This window comes from Sabethes cyaneus, chromosome 2, assembly GCF_943734655.1.
Source record: "Sabethes cyaneus chromosome 2, idSabCyanKW18_F2, whole genome shotgun sequence".
Lineage (NCBI taxonomy): Eukaryota > Metazoa > Arthropoda > Insecta > Diptera > Culicidae > Sabethes > Sabethes cyaneus.
This window is the reverse complement of record NC_071354.1, coordinates 16,878,886-16,899,632: the sequence shown is the minus strand read 5'-3', so window position 1 is coordinate 16,899,632 and position 20,747 is coordinate 16,878,886. Positions and strand designations below refer to the sequence as shown.

The window sequence follows — 20,747 nt, the reverse complement described above, 5'->3', positions numbered from 1 at the left end:
GGGTAATGTCTAATGACGGTTTAAGCCCACGGCTTTGCTTTTTTTATAGACTTCAATGCGGCGTACGATTAAGTTAAACGAAATGAGCTATGGGGCATTATGCTTAAACATGGTTTTCCAACAAAACTGAGTATACCTTGTGTTTGATAAATTAATATCCCACAAGCATTATTTGAAATATATACCTCAATTAATAAGAAAAAAGAAATTACATTGTGCTAAGCTGCGCGACTAATGGAGCGCCTACCCTACGTTCTATTTCAGTTTCATTTCTGCTTTTTGTACAGAAGCGGAAATTTCTGGTGAAAGGAACCTTTGTTATACCCATCCTGTTATTGTTATTTGAGATAGAATTTCGGAACATAATACAATTGTTCTTCTATTGAGTACTTTTACCACTGCGTTCATTATTTTGAACTACACACAAGTCGCTTTTTACGCGCAGGATACGTCCCGCATAAATCAAAATCGCGTAAAAAAACCGCGTAAATTCCGAAAACCGCGTAAAAAATTCGCGTAAATTCCGAAAACCGCGTAAATTCCGAAAACCGCGTAAAAATAGTCGCGTAAAAAATCGTGTAAAAAACCGCGTAAAAAGCGACTTCAGTGTATTGCGGTTTTCAATTTTTATTCATTCATTTCAATTGTTAGTTGACGTTGTGCTAGTTGGTTCATAATCACTTCTACAGACAGATAATAAATATTAAAAAAATAAGAATACCTTTTATTTGATATCAAAATCAGTCGTTCAAAAGTTATAATTTAAAGATGTTTGATAAAACGACGATTTTTGGGTCTACCTCAACTCAGAAAGGGGCACTCCAAACGCCAAATAAAAAATTAAATAAATTTTCTGACAAGGAATTTGAACAAAATCGGAGCCATTTCAAATTTTGTTGTATCCATTTTTCATAGAATCAATTATTTGATGCTGAAATAATTGAAACTAGACAAATTATCTTGATTAAGGCCGAAGCAGCGCAAACATCAAACAGCGTTGGTGCGATCGAGAAAGATAGTATTTTGAAAATCTTAAATTTTTCTTAAATAACGCTACAACTTCGTTTTTCGAATACATCATTGTGTGTAAAACCCGTACCTGATATGATATGTCACTCCAGTTGAGTATTCAAACCCATCTAATAAAAGCGCACCCTCATTAAAAATTTTTCTTCGTCTTTTTCCTCTCTCTTGTACGCTGGCTTGGCCTTAAAATTGTTTAAATTATTGTAAATTTTAATGTGTTGTACACATTGCTCATAACTTTCATATCAAACGTCCAATCAAAAAACAATTCAATAGTGATCTATGAGGTTATCTTACTTTTCAAATGAGTCTAACAGCGCATAAATCGGTTTGGCAATCTCTGAGAAACAGGAGCTAATTATTACCTAGTCAAAACACGTTGTTAAGCATAACCTTTGAAGTACTTGTCTGTATTCAAAAAAAAACTACATGGATAATTCAATAATAGGAAGATATATCATTTGGCACTAACATCGTTGAAATTGGTTGTGTGGTTCTGGAGAGAATCATGTCACGTAGTGTTAACATTTTTACTTAAACTTTTACTTAAACATAATGAAAGCGAAATTTTCAAAATAAACGAATAGTGTACGGAAGTACGAAACTGTATTGGGCAATAATATCTTTAAAACAAACGTAATAGCAGACGAGTGGGTTCAGCCATCTCCGAGAAACAAGCGATAGAAAAGAAGCGTCCCGCACATACCACACATAGAGTAAGGAAGGGTAAAAGTGCGATTCAATGATTTATCGGTGCAAATTCCGAGTAAATTGACTACATTGGCATGGATGGGTGACTACTTTGACAGCTTGAATCTAACGTAAACTTTGGTTGCTTACGAAGCATAGTTGTTGAGTTATGTACAAATGTTATTTTAGGGTGGTTTTGATGTAATTTTTCGTTATACGGCAAATACGATATCAACAGGATATTACTTGTTGAAAATTTGCAGCAGCGTTTTACATCACTCACATATCTGTTTTGAAAATACGGTGAAAAGAATTTACAAAATATATTTAGCTTTTCCATAATTTAATCAAACCCCGACAAGCGCCTAGCGGAGTAAAAGTGCGATTTACGAACGGGGAAAAAGTGCGATTCATGGACGAGGCAAAAATGTATAGCTAAATATATACAGATACTAGAAATGGAAGATCTGCAGAAAACTGCGTGTCCTACAGATGTTGGCCGAAGGAAAATATTGTTTTTCCGCTGATAAAACAAACGTTTGGAAAAGTACTAGTAACTTATATTACTGGTATCCGCAATTCTACGAAAAAAGTACAATGGAAAAATGTTTCGTGTTCTAATTTTATGTTCTTGCCCCTTTTTGGAACAAGATTGTCAATTTGAGTTTGCAATTTGGAATTTGGAAATTATATGTCCTTCATTGGTAAATGAACTAAATAGGTATAGTCAAATGGTTTGAAACTTCACATCTGTCATCACGTGATGACTCTAGTCTAGTAATAATTGGGTTAAATAATACACCTGCAATAAGAATTTTCATTTTTTCATAAGACAACAAAAATAAAATGTTTGGAATTGTTAGTTTATTTTAAGTCTTCTAGAGAAACATCTAAGACGTAAGTAATAATCTTAAAAACACCATTATCAGTCGAATCAACAATTCAATTATTCTTACCTCACTCAAGAAAAACTGGTTCAACACTTGTTGGCAAGTCAAGACAAACTCTTCAATCAAATACAGATTACAAACTAAATCACATGGAGCCCAATTGAGCGGTTGACATTATGAATTTTAACTGTGATACAGAAACCTTCTATTCACGTTTTATATTCTAATCACTTGAACAGGAACACATCTGACCTGTGTCTCAATGTTAGAGGGCAAACTCAAATCACACCTCAACATGCACCTAGAATAACCAATAATATGCTTACCTTCAAGTTCCAGCCAGCTGCACTTTCTGAATCCGAGTACCTACGAGCGGTGCATGTTTCATAAATCTATCCCCTTGTTTTTCTACCGAAACTGTTGCTATGGTATTGATTAAATGGTTAATGTACAACAAGGTCAAGTTCAGTTCGTGATTATTGTGGCAACCATACTTTGTAATTTTTATCGTGCAACTACAGGTATTTAGTGTGCAACGCGGGCAGCACAACCTGCCGGTGGCGTTTATTTGCTCCTGCCTTTGATTGAATAGAGTACAAAGTTGCAGTCTGTTTGAGTTTACTAATGCAAAAGCTTACTTGTTAAATTTATGTTTTAAGTTGTCATTTTACGGATACTTTCGTATGTATAAAGATTCAGTCTTTATCATTAAACCTACGTGATTGTGAACCGAAATGAACAACATTTCGGAGTGAGGTTTATTTTTCTAACGAAAAACTCGATTTAAAACTTTTATAACGGGCAGCTTACAGTTCATACTGCTAGCAGCTTTTAACTTTCCTTCACAGGGCACAGTTTGCGTTTGGTGTAAACTACTAATATTATTCCAGCAGCAATGCAAATCGCAACAATGGTAACCGGAACTGCATAACCCGAGGATTGATCATGTTCATCCTGCCACCAGGTCCAGGTAACGTTATAGTAAAGCGGATCGGAACGAGGATCACTTGGTTTATTTCTCGGTTCCATAGCCGTTTCAAAATATTGTTGAACTTCTTGACCTAGTTTTTGTACAATATGTGGATGATCGGCTGCAGTGTTGTTTCGTTCGCACGGATCTTCGATAAGGTTAAATATGCAAGGCGATTTTAGCGGGTCACATGCAACGTCACTGGGGCGGGCTTCACAGTTTACAGTTGCATTATCACGAAGTTCTTTTAACGGTTCCACATCCAGCGACAAAACTTGCGCAACTGTCGAATTTTGAAGCCTAGTCCAGTATTCTTCCTCACTGACGGAATCGTCGGTTCCGACGATACCCAACCAATGGTCGTACTTTCCATCCCACGAAGTTCCATTGATATATTTCCAACCATCTTTGATGTAACTACTGTAGTGATGAATTCTATCGATGTTGTTCAATATAACGTTTCGAACATGCTGGTTTGGATTTAAAAGGGCCTGCCATTGTTCCTGTCCATCAATTACACTACCAGATGGAATGTTTTCAATACCTGCGACCCGAGCAAGGGTCGGCAGCCAATCACTCGTGTGAAACCATTGATCCGAAATTCGACCTTCCCTTCCTAGCAAAGGACTCCAGATAAAAGCTGGAGTACGCACCGCTCCTTCCCAGGGACTATATTTTTGCTGTAAAGATATGAATATGGTTAAATTGAAATTTATAACATTATTTACTAAATATTTAGACTTACCCCCCTCAGTGGATAGTTTGATCCAGAATTGGCGTGAGTGCCTACACTTGGAGCTCCATTGTCTGAGAAAAATAAAATAATGGTGTTTTCCAGCATGTTTCGCTGTTTGAGTGTGCGAACGATTTCGCCTATACCTTCGTCCATCTTGGAAATCATAGCTGAATCGGGAAAGTGTAAGAACGGATTTTAGTTATTCTTTATACGAAACAAAACTTACCGGCAAGTACGCGTCGATTTTCGTTTTTTATGTACGAAAAACGCTGAATCTCCTCATCCGGAGCTTGCAGTGGATTATCCTCGTTCCCGGTATGCGGAGCCAGGTGAGTGAGAACCAGAAACAGTGGATCAGTTCGGTTGTGGTCTCTCACTATACGAACAGCTTCACTGTTGAATAGATCGGTGGCATAGGTTCCGTTGACGGTGTAGTCTACCTCCAGGTCGCGACGTATATCTATCCCGCGGGTGGAACTCTAGGAAGAATGGTAAATACGGTGTAGAGGGTCATAGTCGGAAGTTAGACTTGTTGTATAAAATATTTGGAACTATTTAAACTAATAATTTTTGTAACTATGTAAACTATGTGACTATGTAAACTAATGATTTTTAAAAATTTTGACTTTCATGAGAGGTCTGGATATTGTGTGGGTAATCTGCAGATTACCCGGAATTTTTTTGTAGGTCCGCTAGTACAGTTAAAACGGCGGTAACAACTAGCTGAAAGAAGCACTTCCGCACACTGTTAAATGGAGATGACCGATGTCCAAGCTTTGCAGACATGAACACAGAAAGAAGTTAAGAAGGCATTCATTGAGCTGAAAAACGGCAAGGCTGCTGGGAAGGACGGTATTCCGGCTGAACTTCTGAAAGCAGGGAGCACGCGGCAAAACGAAGCAATTCACCGGATCATTGTCAGGATCTGGGAAGAAGAACAAATCCCTGAAGAGTGGTCGGAATAAGTCATTTGCCCTATTTTTAAAAAAGGATATCGACTCGAGTGTAAAAAGTACCAAGGTATAACATTGCTTAATTTTGGCTATAAGGTGCTCTCCCATATCTTGTGCTGTAGACTGACACCGTTAGCGACGTCCTTCGTCGGCGAGTATCAAGCTGGTTTTCGTGTGGGTCTCTCTTTAGATCATAAGTTCACTCATCGACTTTTTGTTAACTTTAAGGCAGCGTACTATTCACTAAAACGAAATAAGCTGTGGCAAACAGACTTGTAAATGCACGCCAAGCACCGGTACCGGTGCTCAAAGCTTCTGCTCCGATCATAACTAACACGCGTCAGAAACGAACGTGAAACTGCACGTCAGTGAAACTTCTTCCATTTGGTGCGGTGTTATATGTGCTCGGAACGCAACCGTGCGGCACCCCACTAAAGAACGACCGCCGAACACCCGCGCATCTTATTCAATCTCGTTTCCTCTTCGTTTCGTGCTATCTACCAGATACCAGATCTAATAGAAAATAACGAAGAACGAAAACATGTAGGATTGTAGGTTCGCAGGCACGGTGGCTACGAAATGCGACCCGAAATTATAGCACGGCGTTCGAGTGCTTGTTTTCTGTGGTGGCGTGCCAGTACGTAGCGACGAAACTTCGTCAATTTTCAAAAGAACCCGGTTGCTGTGCATACATATGTGGGTATGCACGGTTTGGCTCCGAGCGGTGTTTATTACAAGTCTGGTGGCAAATAATGCTATGGTTGACAATATTTTCCGACGGAACTTGTTAAGCCGATTCGTGCGACGTTGGGAATAGATCCACATCATGCGTCAAATTCGTCTCCAAGTGTTGATATCAAGGCGGCCAAGCAGTGCAGGACAATCGATATTCCCTTGAAGGAGATCGCCGACGAAACACGCCTTAGCTTGCGCATTGCGCCTTCCTTCCAGCGATTCTAAATTAGTGAGCTTACAACGACTTTCGTAGCTCGGTAGACTTCGTGAGTCATGCCATCGTAGGTGTCGCAAAGCAAATCGAACAAATTTCCGCTGAACTGCTTCGATCCGATGAATTGCATTTTGGTAAAAAGGTGACCAAACAATGGCAGAGTATTCCAATATAGGACGAACCAGTGAGCAATATAAGGATTTTAAGTATTATACATTCTTGAAGCTTTTAGCAAAACGGAACAGGAATCCTAGTAGCGAGGAAGCATTGAATACTACGAAGGATATGCGATCCTTGAACGTTAGTTTCGAGTCAAGCATAACTCCCAAGTCCTTTACAGTTGTTTCGCGTCTTAGGTGCGTCTCACGAAGTGTGTAATCATGCGATTACATGCGTTTGCGACCACTTAGGATCTCTTAGGATAATCAATGCTTCTAGGCTACAACGGTTTATTGGACCAATGGCGGCAGATATCATTTTTAAGTAACGTAGTCGTCATGGCCGTTGTGGGGTAACCAAACACGTGTTAATGAAGGTAACTTTGAAATTTAGTGAAGAGTTCAAAACTTTCATTGCAAGATTAGAAAATGATAAACATCTTATAACACTATAGTGGGCACAACTTATCGAAGCATCTAACTGCCTGAAGCCTTAGTAAGCCTGTGAGAACTATTGTGCGATCATCGTTCTCAATGCCGCCTACAAAGTGCTAACATTTTCCGCAAGCTATGACCAATTTCCAATATTGGAATTTTTCAAGCTGGTTTCGTCAACACCAGATTAAATATTTAAACTGCGGCAGATCCTCCAAAATGGCCATGAATACAGAATTTCCATGAACCATTTGTTTGTTGACTTTAAAGCTGTATATGATACTATCAACCGAGAAGAGCTATGGAAAATTATGGACGAGAGCTACTTTCCCAGGAAGCTGATCAAACTGATTCAATCTGAATTCAATCACGGTGCTGCACTCTGATTTCGAGTGGATACGATGGGCAGGGCATGTTGCTAGAATACCGGACAACTACCCTGCAAACATGGCGTTTGCTTCACATTTGGTAGAAACAAGACGACCAGGGGCGCAGCGAGTAAGAGGGTTAGACTAGGTGCAGCGATTACACGGTGTCCAAAGAAAAGGAGAGCGGTAGCCTACAACCAAGTTAATTGGAGAAATTTAGTTCTTCAGGCTATGGTTTAGGATGGCAAGCCAATTAGGTAAGTAAAGTAAAGCACTGCAATGAAGCACTGAATTGACTGAATAATTTAAAGATGAAACACCTAATTGTCAAATAAAGAATATATGTTATGCTTATGAAAATATGAATAATTGATATGCAGTTAAAAAGAATATTAGCTGAAATAAATTACCAATATGAGTTAACATTTTAACATTAGCATTGGTCGAACGATCTAGTCTATCATTTTCAAATATAAATAGAAAAGCAACGTAACTTTTATAGCTGAGTAAAGTGAAAATATTGTATTCGAAATAAAAGAAAAACAGAAATAACGAAGTCTAGAGGGTAAAGAAGCAAGTTTAAGAAAACGTTAAAAAGACGAATTCAGGAATCTTATAACATTTTTTCATTTCCTTTTAATGGAATTTAATCACATATTTAATTATATACGTGTCGACTCTTTTGTTGCGAACGTTCCTAACTAGTTGCAACTCCGATTCTAGCATTACTTTCCGGTGAGCCTTGCTGGCAGAACAAGGATTCTGGAATGTACTGCAAGCACTCAGGCATTCTTCACGTGTCTTTGGAAAATCAGCAGAGCAAACACCTGCTATAGCCCGAAACTACGATAATTGCAGAGACGACGCATCTCTGCAATTAGCTTTTTTCATAATCACTGCCAGACAAAGGGAAATAGATAGGACTATCACACAAACACACGTCACCAGTAAAACGAACATCTTAATAACTTAATACAGTTCTACAACTGGCATTTATCTGACTGACTATATGGCGCAGCAACGGCATAATAATTGCCAATCTGATACGAAGATCACCATGAGAACTGATTACAATGCAGGCCAGCACTTTGGTATTTACCGCCGTACCTAGCCAAGCTAAGACAGTAATAGGCTCTGGATAGGGAGCACTTGTCTAAATTCACTAGTGAACTAGCGAGCCGGGAATGGCGATCTTGAACTAGTTGAATAAATAGTGCATGTAGTACAAATGCTTGACAGCCTAACGAAAGGTATCGAATCGATAACATACGTAGCACCGCGGGAGCAGTAACATGAAAAAGCACAAGTCACGTGCGAAAGAACATTGCAGGAGAATAATTAATGGTGCTGCTAGTTATCCAAGCAGATAAACTTTTATTGACCAGCTCAATACGGAATGCGTTGAGTACTGGTTTATGTTGGTAAAAGTCAACTTGTAAGGTAAATCAATGCTGAGGAGCGGAGCCAGCAATGCAATGGCAGGCAGCTAATATATTTGCGTTATCACATATTTAATCATCTGATTGAAAGCTCTAAGTAGAAATAAGTATGATATTTATTATAGCAACATCGTGACTTTATTGGCAACAGGTAATGCTAAAGTGCCTACAGGAATGAATCAAGGTTAAGGGCACCATTGTCGGTGTCTACTGACTACGCGAGAACTTTATCTAAGCCTGAAGTCTTTATATTTTCCACAATTTTCGTAATTTAAATTACCCTGCGTCCACTCCTGATTGTGCCGTATAATAATGGCATCTTTTATCTGTGCATGCTCTTCATTGTTTTGGTATGATGCAAAGCCGTATGCGCTATTTAAAGTAGATTAGTTGAGCAAATGAATAAAAATGAAGTAAAATTTCTCAGATACGACAATCAGTTAATGTAAACAGTTGGGGCTTTACAAGAGCACTGCAGATCCGTGTATTTGCAGATTCGTCTGGAAGTGAACCTTGCATTGTAAGGTTTAAACCGGACTCGAAAATTATCTGAGAGAGTGCGAATGATAAGCCAAGATTGATGATGAGCACTAGCGTGCCCAGACATGAATATGAAGATGGGGCACCCACATTTCAAAAGCATGTTTTTTCTTGAAAATTATCCCGTAATCGTAAGATGGCAGATCTCTATTACGCAAGTTATTTTACTTATCACAAAAATTTCAGCCGATTTGTTAGAAAACTCCGGACTTCTGAGCTTCGCCTAGAAGATATTTTAACAATAAATTTTATAGAGAAGGTGGGAAGTGTGCCGGAGCATGCGCATACACGTGGATTTGAAATTGAATTTAAGAATAAATCTAAAATTGAACCTGATGTGCGACTGGAATTTTGATTTGAATTTGAATTCGAACTTTAACTAGGACTTGACGTTTTATTTAAAATTGTTGAAATTGGAATTAAAATGGATTTGAGTCCTCTTTCAAGTGCGTCGAAAATAGATCGGAATTGAATTAAACTATAAATTGAAACTTCAAACGAGACATGAAATTACACTACACAGTTTTAAGCCATTTTACTAGACTTTAACTGAAATTGAAATTGAATTTAGCTTGAAATTGGACTTGATATTGGAATTTAAATCAGACATTGAATTGAACTTCAATTTGAAATAAAAACTGAATTTCAAATTCTACTTAGAGTTAGATAAAAAATTGAACTTATTGAAATTGGCCTTGAAATAGTACATTGGATTTCAAATCGGAGGAGAATCTGGAATTAAATTTAAGCTGAATTCTGCCTTAACTGAGACATTAAATTAGACTTAAAATCGGAGTTAATTGGACTGGAAATCGCCCTCGAAACTAGACTTGAAATCGAAGTTGAACTTGAATTGGACTTAGAATGGGACATTAAATTGGACTTAAAGTTGCAGTAGAAATTGGAAATAATTTAGACATGAAATTGCACTTAAAATGGGACACTAAATTGAGATTAAAATTGTACTTGAAATGGGACACTTATTTGAACTTAAAATAGGATTTGTTGAAATGGGACATTAACGGGAAATTAGCAGTCATTAACTTTTCGCCGGAAACCCCAATTTCGGAGGCAGTTTTTGTGCTCAAAAGTAGGGTTCTGTTTATAGAAATGTAAATACTGCATTCTTCTTGCCAATGTAAACACAGCGAATATATTTTCATGAACATAATTTTTGTTTCAAACAAAAAAACTGGTTTTGAAATTAGCAGAATCGATGACGACTCATTTCATTTTAAATTGGAATTGAACCTGGACTTGAAATTTAACTTGAAACTGAGTTTAAAATTGCATTTTGGATCGAAATTGAAATTGGACTTCCCATCAGAATTGAAACTGGAATTAAATTGGATTTAAATGGGATATTATAAAATTAGACTTTGGACAATTGGACTCGAAATTGCTCTGCAAATTGGATTTGAGATCGGAATTGAACTTAAAAATTAATTAGACTTTAAATTGGACTTGAAATGTGACATCAAATTGGAACTCAAGTTAGACTTGAAATTGGAATTAAATTTCACATGAAATTGGACTTATATTGTAACACGAAATTGAACTTAAAATTATACTTGAAATGACACTAAATTGTGCATAAAATTGGACTAAAATTTGACTGAATTTCAAATTCTACTTAGAGTTAGATATGAAATTGACCTTTAAATAGGACATTAAATTGGACTTGAAATTTCACTTAAAATTGGGTTTAAAGTTGCAGTAGAAATTGGAATTAAATTAGACATGAAATTGTACTTAAAATGGGACACTAAATTGAGCTTAAAATTGTTCTTGAAATGAGACACTTATTTGAACTTAAAATTGGACTAAAATTGGATTTGTTGAAATGGGACATTAACGGGAAATTAACCGTCATTAACTTTTCGCCGGAAAGCCCAATTTCGGAAGCAGTTTTTGTGCTCAAAAGCGGGGTTCTGTTTATAGAAATGTAAATACTGCATTCTTCTTGCCAATCTAAACACACCGAATATATTTTCATGAACATAATTTTCTATCAAAATTGAAATTGGATTTCTTATCGGAGTTGAAACTAGAATTAAATTGGATTTAAATTCGGGCTTAAATGGGATATAAAATCAGACTTGAAATCGGACTCAATGGTGATTAAAATTGCTCTTCTTGATTTGAGATCGGAATTGAACTTAAAGATTAATTAGGTTTCAAATTGGACTTGAAATGGGACACCGAATTGGACATAAAATTGGACTAAAATTTGACTTGAAACTAATATGAAATTGGGTAAGAAACTGTTAGTCATCAGCGCTACTGTTGGTGTGATCCGGCGAGTGGGGGTCGATACGAGAAAGACGATCTTCAGCAAGAGTAGCCAGCTTCTAGCCTTCGCAAACGACCTCGACTTCATTACCAGAAACCATGGGACGGCGGAGCCAATCTACGCCAGACTAAAAACCGAGGTTAGGAGGAATGGGTTACAAATCAACGCGTCGAACACCAAATATATGATAGCAAGAGACTTTAGAGAAAACAACGTTCACCTCCCACAGATAGTGACTATTGACGTCGATTAATTGGAAGTGGTTGATGAGTTCATATATTTGGGATTTCACCACCGACAAAAATACGAGTTCAACCTGGAAGTCGAGCCTACTTTTCCCTCGCTTTAATCAAGGAGCATATGCCGCCACACAAAGCTGGTAATGTACAAAACGCTAATCGGGCTGGTAGTACTCTACGGGCCTGAGACTGCAACATAGCTTGCGGAAGACATCTAATATATAAAAATGGATTTCTGTCTGTCTGTCTGTCTGTCGGAATGTTCCTTATAGAATCAAAAACTACTAGGCCAATCGGCATGAAAATTTGCATGTAGAGGGTTTTGGGGCCAGGAAAGGTTTTAGTGATGGTTAGAGACCCCTCCCTCCACTAAGAGGGGGGGCTCCCATACAAATGAAACACAAATTTCTGCATAACTCGAGAACTAATCAAGCAAATAGAACAAAATTTGGCAGGTGGGTGTTTTCGGTGACAAGAATTTATTCTATGGTAAATTGAGACCCCTCCCCTCTTTAGAAGGGGAATTATGACTCCACTCCCCTTTAAGAGTGAGGACTTCCATACAAATGAAATACAAATTTCCTCATAACTCGAGAACTAATCAAGCAAATGGAACCAAATTTGACATGTGAAGGTTTTCGAGGGCAAGAATATTTTCTACGGTGAATTAGGACCACTTTCCACTTTAAGAGGGGGAGCTCCTGTATAAATGAAAAATAAATTTCCTCATAACTCGAGTACTAATCAAGCAAATGCAACCAAATTTGGCATGTGGGGGTTTTTGGAGACAAAATTGTTTTTTATGATGAATTGGGACCCCTTCCCGCTTTAGGAGGGGGGCTCCCATACAAATGAAACACAAATTTCCTCATAACTCGAGAACTAATGAAGCAAATGGAACCAAATTTGGCATGTGAAAGTTTTCGAGGGCAAGAATATTTTCTATGATGAATTAGGACCCCTCTCTACTTTAAGAGAGGGGGGGGGCTCCTATACAAACGAAATACAAATTTCCTCATAACTTGAGAGCTAATCAAGCAAATGGAACCAAATTTGGCATGTGGGTCTTTTAAGGGGCAGAAATTTTTTCTGTGGTGAGCTAAGACCCCTCCCCTGTTTAGGAGGGGGGCTCCCATACAAATGAAATTCAAACTTCCTTATAACTTGAGAACTAATCAAGCAAATGGAACCAAATTTGGCATGTGGGGGATTGTGGAGTTTTGAATTTATTTGATGATGGTTATAGACCTCTCACCCCTGTGGTAGGGGGACATGGACTCTCATACAAATAAAACAGAAATTTATGCGAAACTCAAAAACTAATCGAACTTGAGAAATTCAAGACTCTTCCATAAAACATTATTCAATAACAAGACCACAAAAACTATCTACAATAACACTAGATCATTCAGGACGAGACGGCCGCGAGTGTTGCCGGCAACCCGCCGTCGGTAGCGCCGCTCACTGGGGGGAGGCAACTTCCCGCAGAAATCACTACTGTCTAGGTTCATTTGTTTCCCTAGGTCTACCTGGGTTTCCTGGAACGACTTAAATGCTTATTGTCCTACATTTGAATAGCATTGGAGATGCTTATTGGTTACCTGGGTTGCTTTCATAGTTACGAAACTGCCAAAATGAATCATCTAAGGTTGAACTCCTCAGAAACTTGCAAAACTCGAGATTGTGACAAAGATCATCCGAGATTCATGATTTATGTACAACACAGGTTAATTTGTGGCAATACGAAGTTGGTCGGGTCAGCTAGTACATAAATAAAAGCAAAGTCTTGGGTTACAAACATCTCTAAGACTTGACCCATCTTTACCGACAGACCTCGTAGCCGGTTATTACAGTACAGGAAAAATACGGGGCTAGTGCTACGACCTACTGACTCTAGCAGCACCGCCCAGCCAAGATTCGAACATATGATAGCTGGCTTGTTAGACCAGCATCGTACCACGAAGCTAACTGGGCGGTTAGAAGGCATACATGGACTTGCTGTATTGGCGGACTATTTTTTTGCGGAGTACAAACGGAAAGCGGAGAGAGGCGGAGACATATTAAACACGAGCTACAGGCCCTACTTGAAGAGATTCCCATTGTCCACCTGGCGAAAGTTGGGAAACTATGGGTGGGCCGAACGACTGTGCAGTGAATTCTGTTCTCTTAACGAGCCTCACCAGGATCAGGAACTGACTTGTTGTAAACACCGCTCGGTGCGATACCGCTGCTACCTATCAAGGTACGTACGCAGTGCCGCTGCTACATATTGCCGAAGAACGCAAAAACCCGAGCCGGTGCTTTGTCTTCGACTAGGCACGGATGAGCATGGTGCGAAGGCTCTCATGATTTTGTACTTTGTTTTTTTTTCTTCTTTCTTATACGTTCATATTCGGTGTATCAGCTATCAGGTATCAGCATCTTTGGCTCGAGCAGCACGTTCCTCACAATCATGTGGAAGATTTGTGCCTTGCCCATCTTGCCCGTGTCATCATTTACCTGATGAGGACGGGAAGGAAAACAGGAGGAATAGGAAGGGGTGGATGAGGAATTTGGACAAACACAAACATATATATACCGAGAGATTTTTGTACCCCCGAGGGGATACTGCAATCCTTGGTAGTTAACTTATCAAAAGTACACCCCCTGGGGGGTATACTCATGATAAATAAGAGGTTTTAGCTCAATACCGCTTTCGGTAAGGAACATCAAAATGTCTCGTAATTTTAGTTTCCTAAAATCCGATACATTTAAGACGTAGGATCCAAAGATCCTATGACGCAATTGTGCTACTGCAGGACAGTTGCAAATTACGTGATTCACATTCACGTCGGATACGTCGGATTCACATAAATTACAATGAAACGATTCAGCTCGCTGAATCGTAGCCATATGATAATTTAGTCTGCAGTGACCAGTCAGTGATCTGACAAGAATACTGCAATTTACCTTTGAGTGTTGCAAAAGAAATTTCGCAACCTTCTCACAAGGCTTAACAATGAAACTTTTCGTTTGACGACAAGTTTCAAGATTTTCCCAATAACGTACATGTTCAGATGAAAACCAAGATCGAATCTTATGTTTTATCCAACATGCCGCAATTGGTAAAGCAGGTTCCGGTCCGAAAACCGACTTTTCTGCTCCAGATCTTGCTAGTTCATCAGCCCATTCATTTCCGGTTATACCAGAATGGCCAGGAACCCAAACCAGATGAACGGCATTTAGAATGCTTAGTTCTTCTAATTGGGTGTGGCAGTCGATGACTGTTTTAGATTTAGAATTAGCCGCACAAAGGGCTTTTATAGCGGCTTGACTGTCAGAACAGAAGTAGATAATCTTGCCTATCAGTTCTTTCTGAAGTGCAAACTGAGCTCCGCACATAATTGCAAAGATTTCAGCTTGAAAAACGGTGCAGTAACTACCCAACGAATAGGATTCCTCCAATTCCAGCTCACGGCAGTAAACACCAGCACCCGCGCGACCTTCGTACAAGGAACCATCGGTATAACAGACCACATAGTCGGAAATTTTCCTTTCCATGTAGCCTGACATCCAATCCTCTCTAGGAGGAAAGTCACTTGAGAAAGTCCTATACGGGAAAGTACGCATGAGCAAGGGCAAACTTGTCCTCAGCAACAATTTGCGATCACAGTCGAGTATGACCAGTGGAACCGTCCACAGACTGCCAAAGGCCAATCGCGTGTAGTCGATAAGCACATATTAGTGCCTCTTGCTTCAGGTGGAAGTGTAGAGGTTTAATATTGAAAATACCTTCTAGGGCGGCAGTAGGAGTTGTAGTAAATGCACCAGACATTGCCATTAAACACATCCTTTGAAGATGGTTTAGCTCTGTCTGGACAGTCACAACTTCCCCTCTCTGCCACCATACAAGACAACCATACGCCAGTATTGGTCTGACAACGACCGTGTATAACCAGTGTATGTATTTGGGTTTAAGCCCCCAAGAGTTGCCAATTGCTCGTCTACATTGCCCAAAGGCCATGCACGCTTTTTTAATTCGGAAATCAATATTTGTGGACCAGTCAAGCTTGGAGTTGAGAATCAATCCCACGTACTTCACTTCGTTCACAACATCAACATCCGAATCGTAAAAGCGCAGAGCGCGAGCTCCATTGGTATTTCTACGTCTTGAAAATAAGACGATAGATGTTTTGCTCGGATTTACCGAAAGTGCAGTTTCTCGGCACCACGTTTCTACGACACGTAGTGCCTGCTGCATTAAGTCAAATAATGTGCTTATGCACTTTCCAACTACTAGGATGAGATAGTCATCCGCAAAACCATATGACGGATAGCCATATTCGGTGTACGTGACCGAGCTGCTAGCACACTCGGGCTCCGCGCTCTAGTTCGGTGCCGGCTAGTAAGTTGGCACGGTTTCGCTCGCAAAGTAAAAGGACGAAAACACTCCTTGGTGGGATGCGGTAAAAACCTGCGAACTACAGTGGGTGCTTTCCAGCGCTTGTGTTCGGCTGACGTTCTTGCCTAGGTGCCGCCCGGAGCGTTCCGAACACACATCGCTCCGTACCAAACAGAAAAATTGGGCACCAATGTACGGTTTGCTTGCAGAATGCTTGAGCACCACTACCGGTGCGGTGCGTGTATTCACAAGTCTGATCAGAAGTAGAAAGACCCAGCGTGCTAGATGTCTAGACCAGGCTGTAACCGACGCTCGACGAATTAGCGACGAGTAGCGACGAGAACAGTGGAAAGGCAACTCTATGCGACTAGAAACGAAAACTAAAGATATGAAATCATTCTTGAAATTGGATTTGAAATTTAACTTTAAGTTGAAACTTATTTTGACTCATAACTGGACTGGAATCGGTCATAAAACTGGTTTAAAAATCAAACTTGAATTTGGAATTCGAATCACACTCAAAGTTAAACATAAAACTTAATTTGAACTTTGGAACTTACGCGGTTTTTTACACAATTTTTAAACGAACGTTTTTTTTCACACGGTTTTTACCTCTTTAAATTTTTGGAGATTACACGGCTTTTACGTGCCCCATAGTGTACCCCAGCCTGGGCACGCCAGTGACGATGAGAATGTTCTCACATAATAAATTCGCTAAAAATATGTGGCCTTTCTTACTTCAATACAAATGGAGGAAACTGGCGATTACATTCTTGAATGTCGCTGTTATCACAATCAGAAATTATTTCTCATTGTCATACCGTATATATTGATAACGGCAAATTTAAATATTTATTAAACTGTAACAAAAATACTCACTGGAATTTTTATGTAGTTTTTCGACTCATTATTAAACGGATTTGTTTTGCGAATCAACAAGATATCAAACAGCTGCGTATAAAATCAATTTAGTATGCGTGGCGATGAAAATAGCATCGCCAAACCAGCTTCTAATTAAAATAATTAGACTACCTTAGACATTCACGATCTTCCCCTAAAATATTTTCTGATCATGCCAAGTGATTCATCATCTGCCTGATAAACGATTACACGTGTTACACGGAAGGCATGGTATTTTACAGGATGTTAATTGATTGATTTACTTTGATAAATGGTGGTATGAATATTAACAATAGAATATGTACAAACAAAATAAACTTTCCTTTTCGAAGAGCGAATGTTGAACATTCTACTAAGACTCTCGAGAATAATTTGTTATTTTGTTGGCTAGGCGTTCCTCTAACCTACTCAAAAGTCCTTTTCAACTTGAAAAGTAAAATGAAAATTCTCTGAAATTAGGACACTGTTTGGTATCAAACAATTACCCATCGTTTTCAGTTATTTGTCAATTAAATTAGCAGTTTTGCAGTGTGCTAAATATGTGCCAAATATTATACAGCTGATTTTGTGACGCACGTAGTGTTTTGCAAATCATGATCGCAAAACAGCAGATCACGTACCATGCCTCGGGTTCCCAAATGAACTGCCTTTATTGTAAAGTAGATTCAAATCGAAAGATCAAACGCTTGCGCTCTAGATTGCTAGACGCACGATCACTGTACCATTGAATAAGTAAAATTCCAATAAAGTTGTTTTTTTTGTCAGGATAAAGTTTTGACACTGTGTTACGTTACGGTATAGAATCCAAACTTAGTCTTTGTCTTTTTTTGTCACCGCTGCTGTTGACAATCGTTAGCAGATATAAATCCGAAACACACCTTAATGAATTGCACCCTAATTAGTAACTCACGATTTGAAACGGCGTCAAGCACATTTTTAACTTACATTACTCATCTGCAAACTGTGATCCCAATAGTCGATGTACGGTCCAACGTAACCGAAGTGACTTTCGAATCCTCGCTGTGTCGGCGTGTACGCTTTCTGGAAGAACCCGAGATGCCATTTTCCGACCAGACGCGTCCTGTATCCGGCCTCTCGGAAGTACTGTGGCATAAGTTTCTGATCCAACCCCAGGCCCCACGGCTGATCGGACTCGATCACGTGATGTTGCATGCCGATGTTAATTGGGTGTTTGCCCGTCATCAGGGACGCCCGCGAGGGCGTACACAACGGTGGCGTGTAGTGTCGATTCAGTATAATCCCGCTGTAAGCTAAAGCATCCAAATTCGGCGTCGGGATTTGCAACGATCCGTGGAAACTAACGTCATTCCATCCCTGCACGAAAAACGTCCATTAGTATCCGAAAGTATTCCGTTAACCAAAACATCCATTGTGTGTCGTACCAAATCGTCCGCTATTATGATGATAATATTCGGACGGGAAGATGACTTAAAATCCGCTTTCGATATTCCAAACACGAAAAGTATCAACAACTTTAAGCCAACAGTGGTCATTTCGATGACCGTCTTCTATTATAGCCGCACTGCTAATTATTAGGTTAAATAACTCGCGATCACATTCGCTGACGGAGCGACGTTATCCCGCGAACCTTTTCACCCGGCGGAGAGCTCTACAACGAGCAGGTCAAAATCGCCTCTGCAACTGATTTATCTTTTGTTATAGCAAAACACTTTATAATAAGCTACAATCGAGCAATAGATGATCGATGTGGCCACCTTTTGCCGGGAGTCCAGTCGGGAGAATGCAATGTTACTTGTAGTAAAGACTTCTGTGCATCACAGGGCGAGCCAGGGCACGAACGCCTGCCTATATGAATGCAGTTGAGAATGGTCGTGCACATGGTCAGGTAGAGTGTTTACATCAATCCGACTAGTGCCGATCGGAACTAACTAAGCCATGTGGACGCAGAAATTGTGTTGTCATTGCAAAACTAGTAGTATGTACGTTGAAACACGAATAACAAGTAAGCAAGTAAACACAAAAGATCAATTACGTTTTGATAAAATAGGTCGCAATTGGGAACTATTCGGAACTATGCGTCTAAATCAGGTTTCGTAGTATGTCAATTCTGTTTTCAGGTTTTCATAATCAAACAATTAGATGCTCACAATGCGTCAGCTAAAATCCGAGCTCACACGAACTACGTTTTAATACTTCTTCTAAGCGTTCGAACATGTTCTGTCCAGTCAAATTAGTACTTTGTCCAGTGATGCTAAACAGCACGGATCGCTAAAAGCTAAAAGACGAACAAAAACTATACTATAAGGCCCCCGGGAATGTAAATAACACCTCATTCATATAAGACAGATTTACATACGCACAAGTTCCTCATTCTATGCATTTATTGTTGGTTTGATTAGACGTTTGGTTTTCTTTTGCTACCATACAAAGTGTGAGCGAATTCCGAACCATCCGGACCATAAAAGATGGGAAATCTGTTAGAAAATCTAAAAAAATTTTATAAAAATGGCCGATTTTGGTTGCTAAAAGAAGAGATAAGTTTCATATGATCTATGTTCGCCAAACTATTTAGCAGATGTGTCCGTTTATTACACACTAGCTAAGTGCGCGATCTTGCTACCCCGTTTATGTCTGTGCATCTGTTTTCGTTCCAGAAAGTCCCATAACGCAAGAAACAATCTCTTTCTCTTCAATCGAACGTCTACCACCCTTTTGTCTGTAGTATTTTCGGAATTGAAATCCTATAATGAAAGTGACACAAAGCTCTGTTTCCTTATTTGGACCTTTCCCCTTTGCCAGGGATCACCCCTTACTTTGTCGACCCACCATGCTAATTTCTTTATGTTATGCAAAGTTTAATGAAGAAAATCCAGGTATTCTGCAGTTATAGCAAGACATACAAATATTTAATGACTTTTATATATTAGAAGATTATAGGTATCATTCCCAAGTAACAATTTGAGTTTTATTGTACTCTTATAATTGTATGTATGGCCAATTTTGGTCACAAAAACCATTATAAGAGTATAATAAAACCCTCAATGTTACTCGGGATTGTCGTCAATCTTATTCTTGCTGTTTCATAGTTTTAGCCAGCATACTGAACTGACAGCTGTGCACGCCATTTGATTTTAATTTGCAAATGAAAGTGGACTTAAGATTGGACTTACAATCGGAATTTAAGATGGGTTTTAAAATGAGCTTGAAATTTTACTTGAAATCAATCTAGAAATTGGCCATAAAGTTGGTTTTATCCCAAAAAAAACCGACAAACAAATTAAATTCTCCGAACTTGCAGGTTACATCTTGCGAAATTTATTATGGAATAAATCCCACAGACGATTGGCAAGTTTCCTTAACCGGAGATCCGGATTTTGATTGCGGAAGAAGGAAGGAAGGAAGAAGGGAAGTGGAACAAAACGAATCTGAGGAACCACCACAAGGATGCGAAGGTAAAACAAATATTACTGAGGAGACCAGATCTTTCTGTACGTACCATTGCTCGTAAAATAAAAATGTCGCCAAGATTCGTGCACACTCCTAAGCAACGACAAGGCATGAAGTCTTTCAAGGTGAGGACCGTGTCAAACCGTAATGATAAGCAAAATACGACGGTCAAAACACGCGCTCGTAAGCTTTATCACGAATATTTAACGAAGCTTCCATGCGTTATAATGGACGATGAAATGTATGTCCTAGAAGACTTTAAACAGCTTCCTGGTATGTCTTTTTACACTACCATGAAACGGAATGGCGTTGCAGAGCATTTTGGGACAAAGAAGAAAGCCAAGTTCCCCA

At 39.2% G+C, this 20,747-nt stretch overlaps 1 protein-coding gene across 1 annotated transcript; it reads right to left on the bottom strand.

The window, feature by feature from the left end:
- Window positions 1-2,937: 2,937 nt before the first annotated feature.
- On the bottom strand, window positions 2,938-18,584 carry LOC128734293 (arylsulfatase B-like). Its single transcript, XM_053828400.1, has 5 exons — window positions 18,371-18,584; window positions 17,913-18,302; window positions 4,539-4,791; window positions 4,322-4,479; window positions 2,938-4,256 (listed from the first exon to the last, which is right to left on the bottom strand). The coding sequence occupies exons 1-5, from the start codon at window positions 18,479-18,481 to the stop codon at window positions 3,438-3,440; spliced, it is 1,731 nt and encodes a 576-aa protein (XP_053684375.1). The 5' UTR covers window positions 18,482-18,584; the 3' UTR covers window positions 2,938-3,437.
- Between the last annotated feature and the right edge of the window lie 2,163 nt (window positions 18,585-20,747).

Excerpts from the sequence above, each read along its gene's own strand:
- LOC128734293 (XM_053828400.1), bottom strand. The coding sequence starts at position 18,481 with ATGACCACTGTTGGCTTAAAGTTGTTGATACTTTTCGTGTTTGGAATA. Across the intron at positions 4,792-17,912 it reads ACAGTTTGCAGATGAGTAAT|AGTTCCACCCGCGGGATAGA; the intron begins GTAAGTTAAAAA and ends CATTCTTCCTAG. Across the intron at positions 4,257-4,321 it reads CAAACTATCCACTGAGGGGG|CAAAAATATAGTCCCTGGGA; the intron begins GTAAGTCTAAAT and ends ATATCTTTACAG.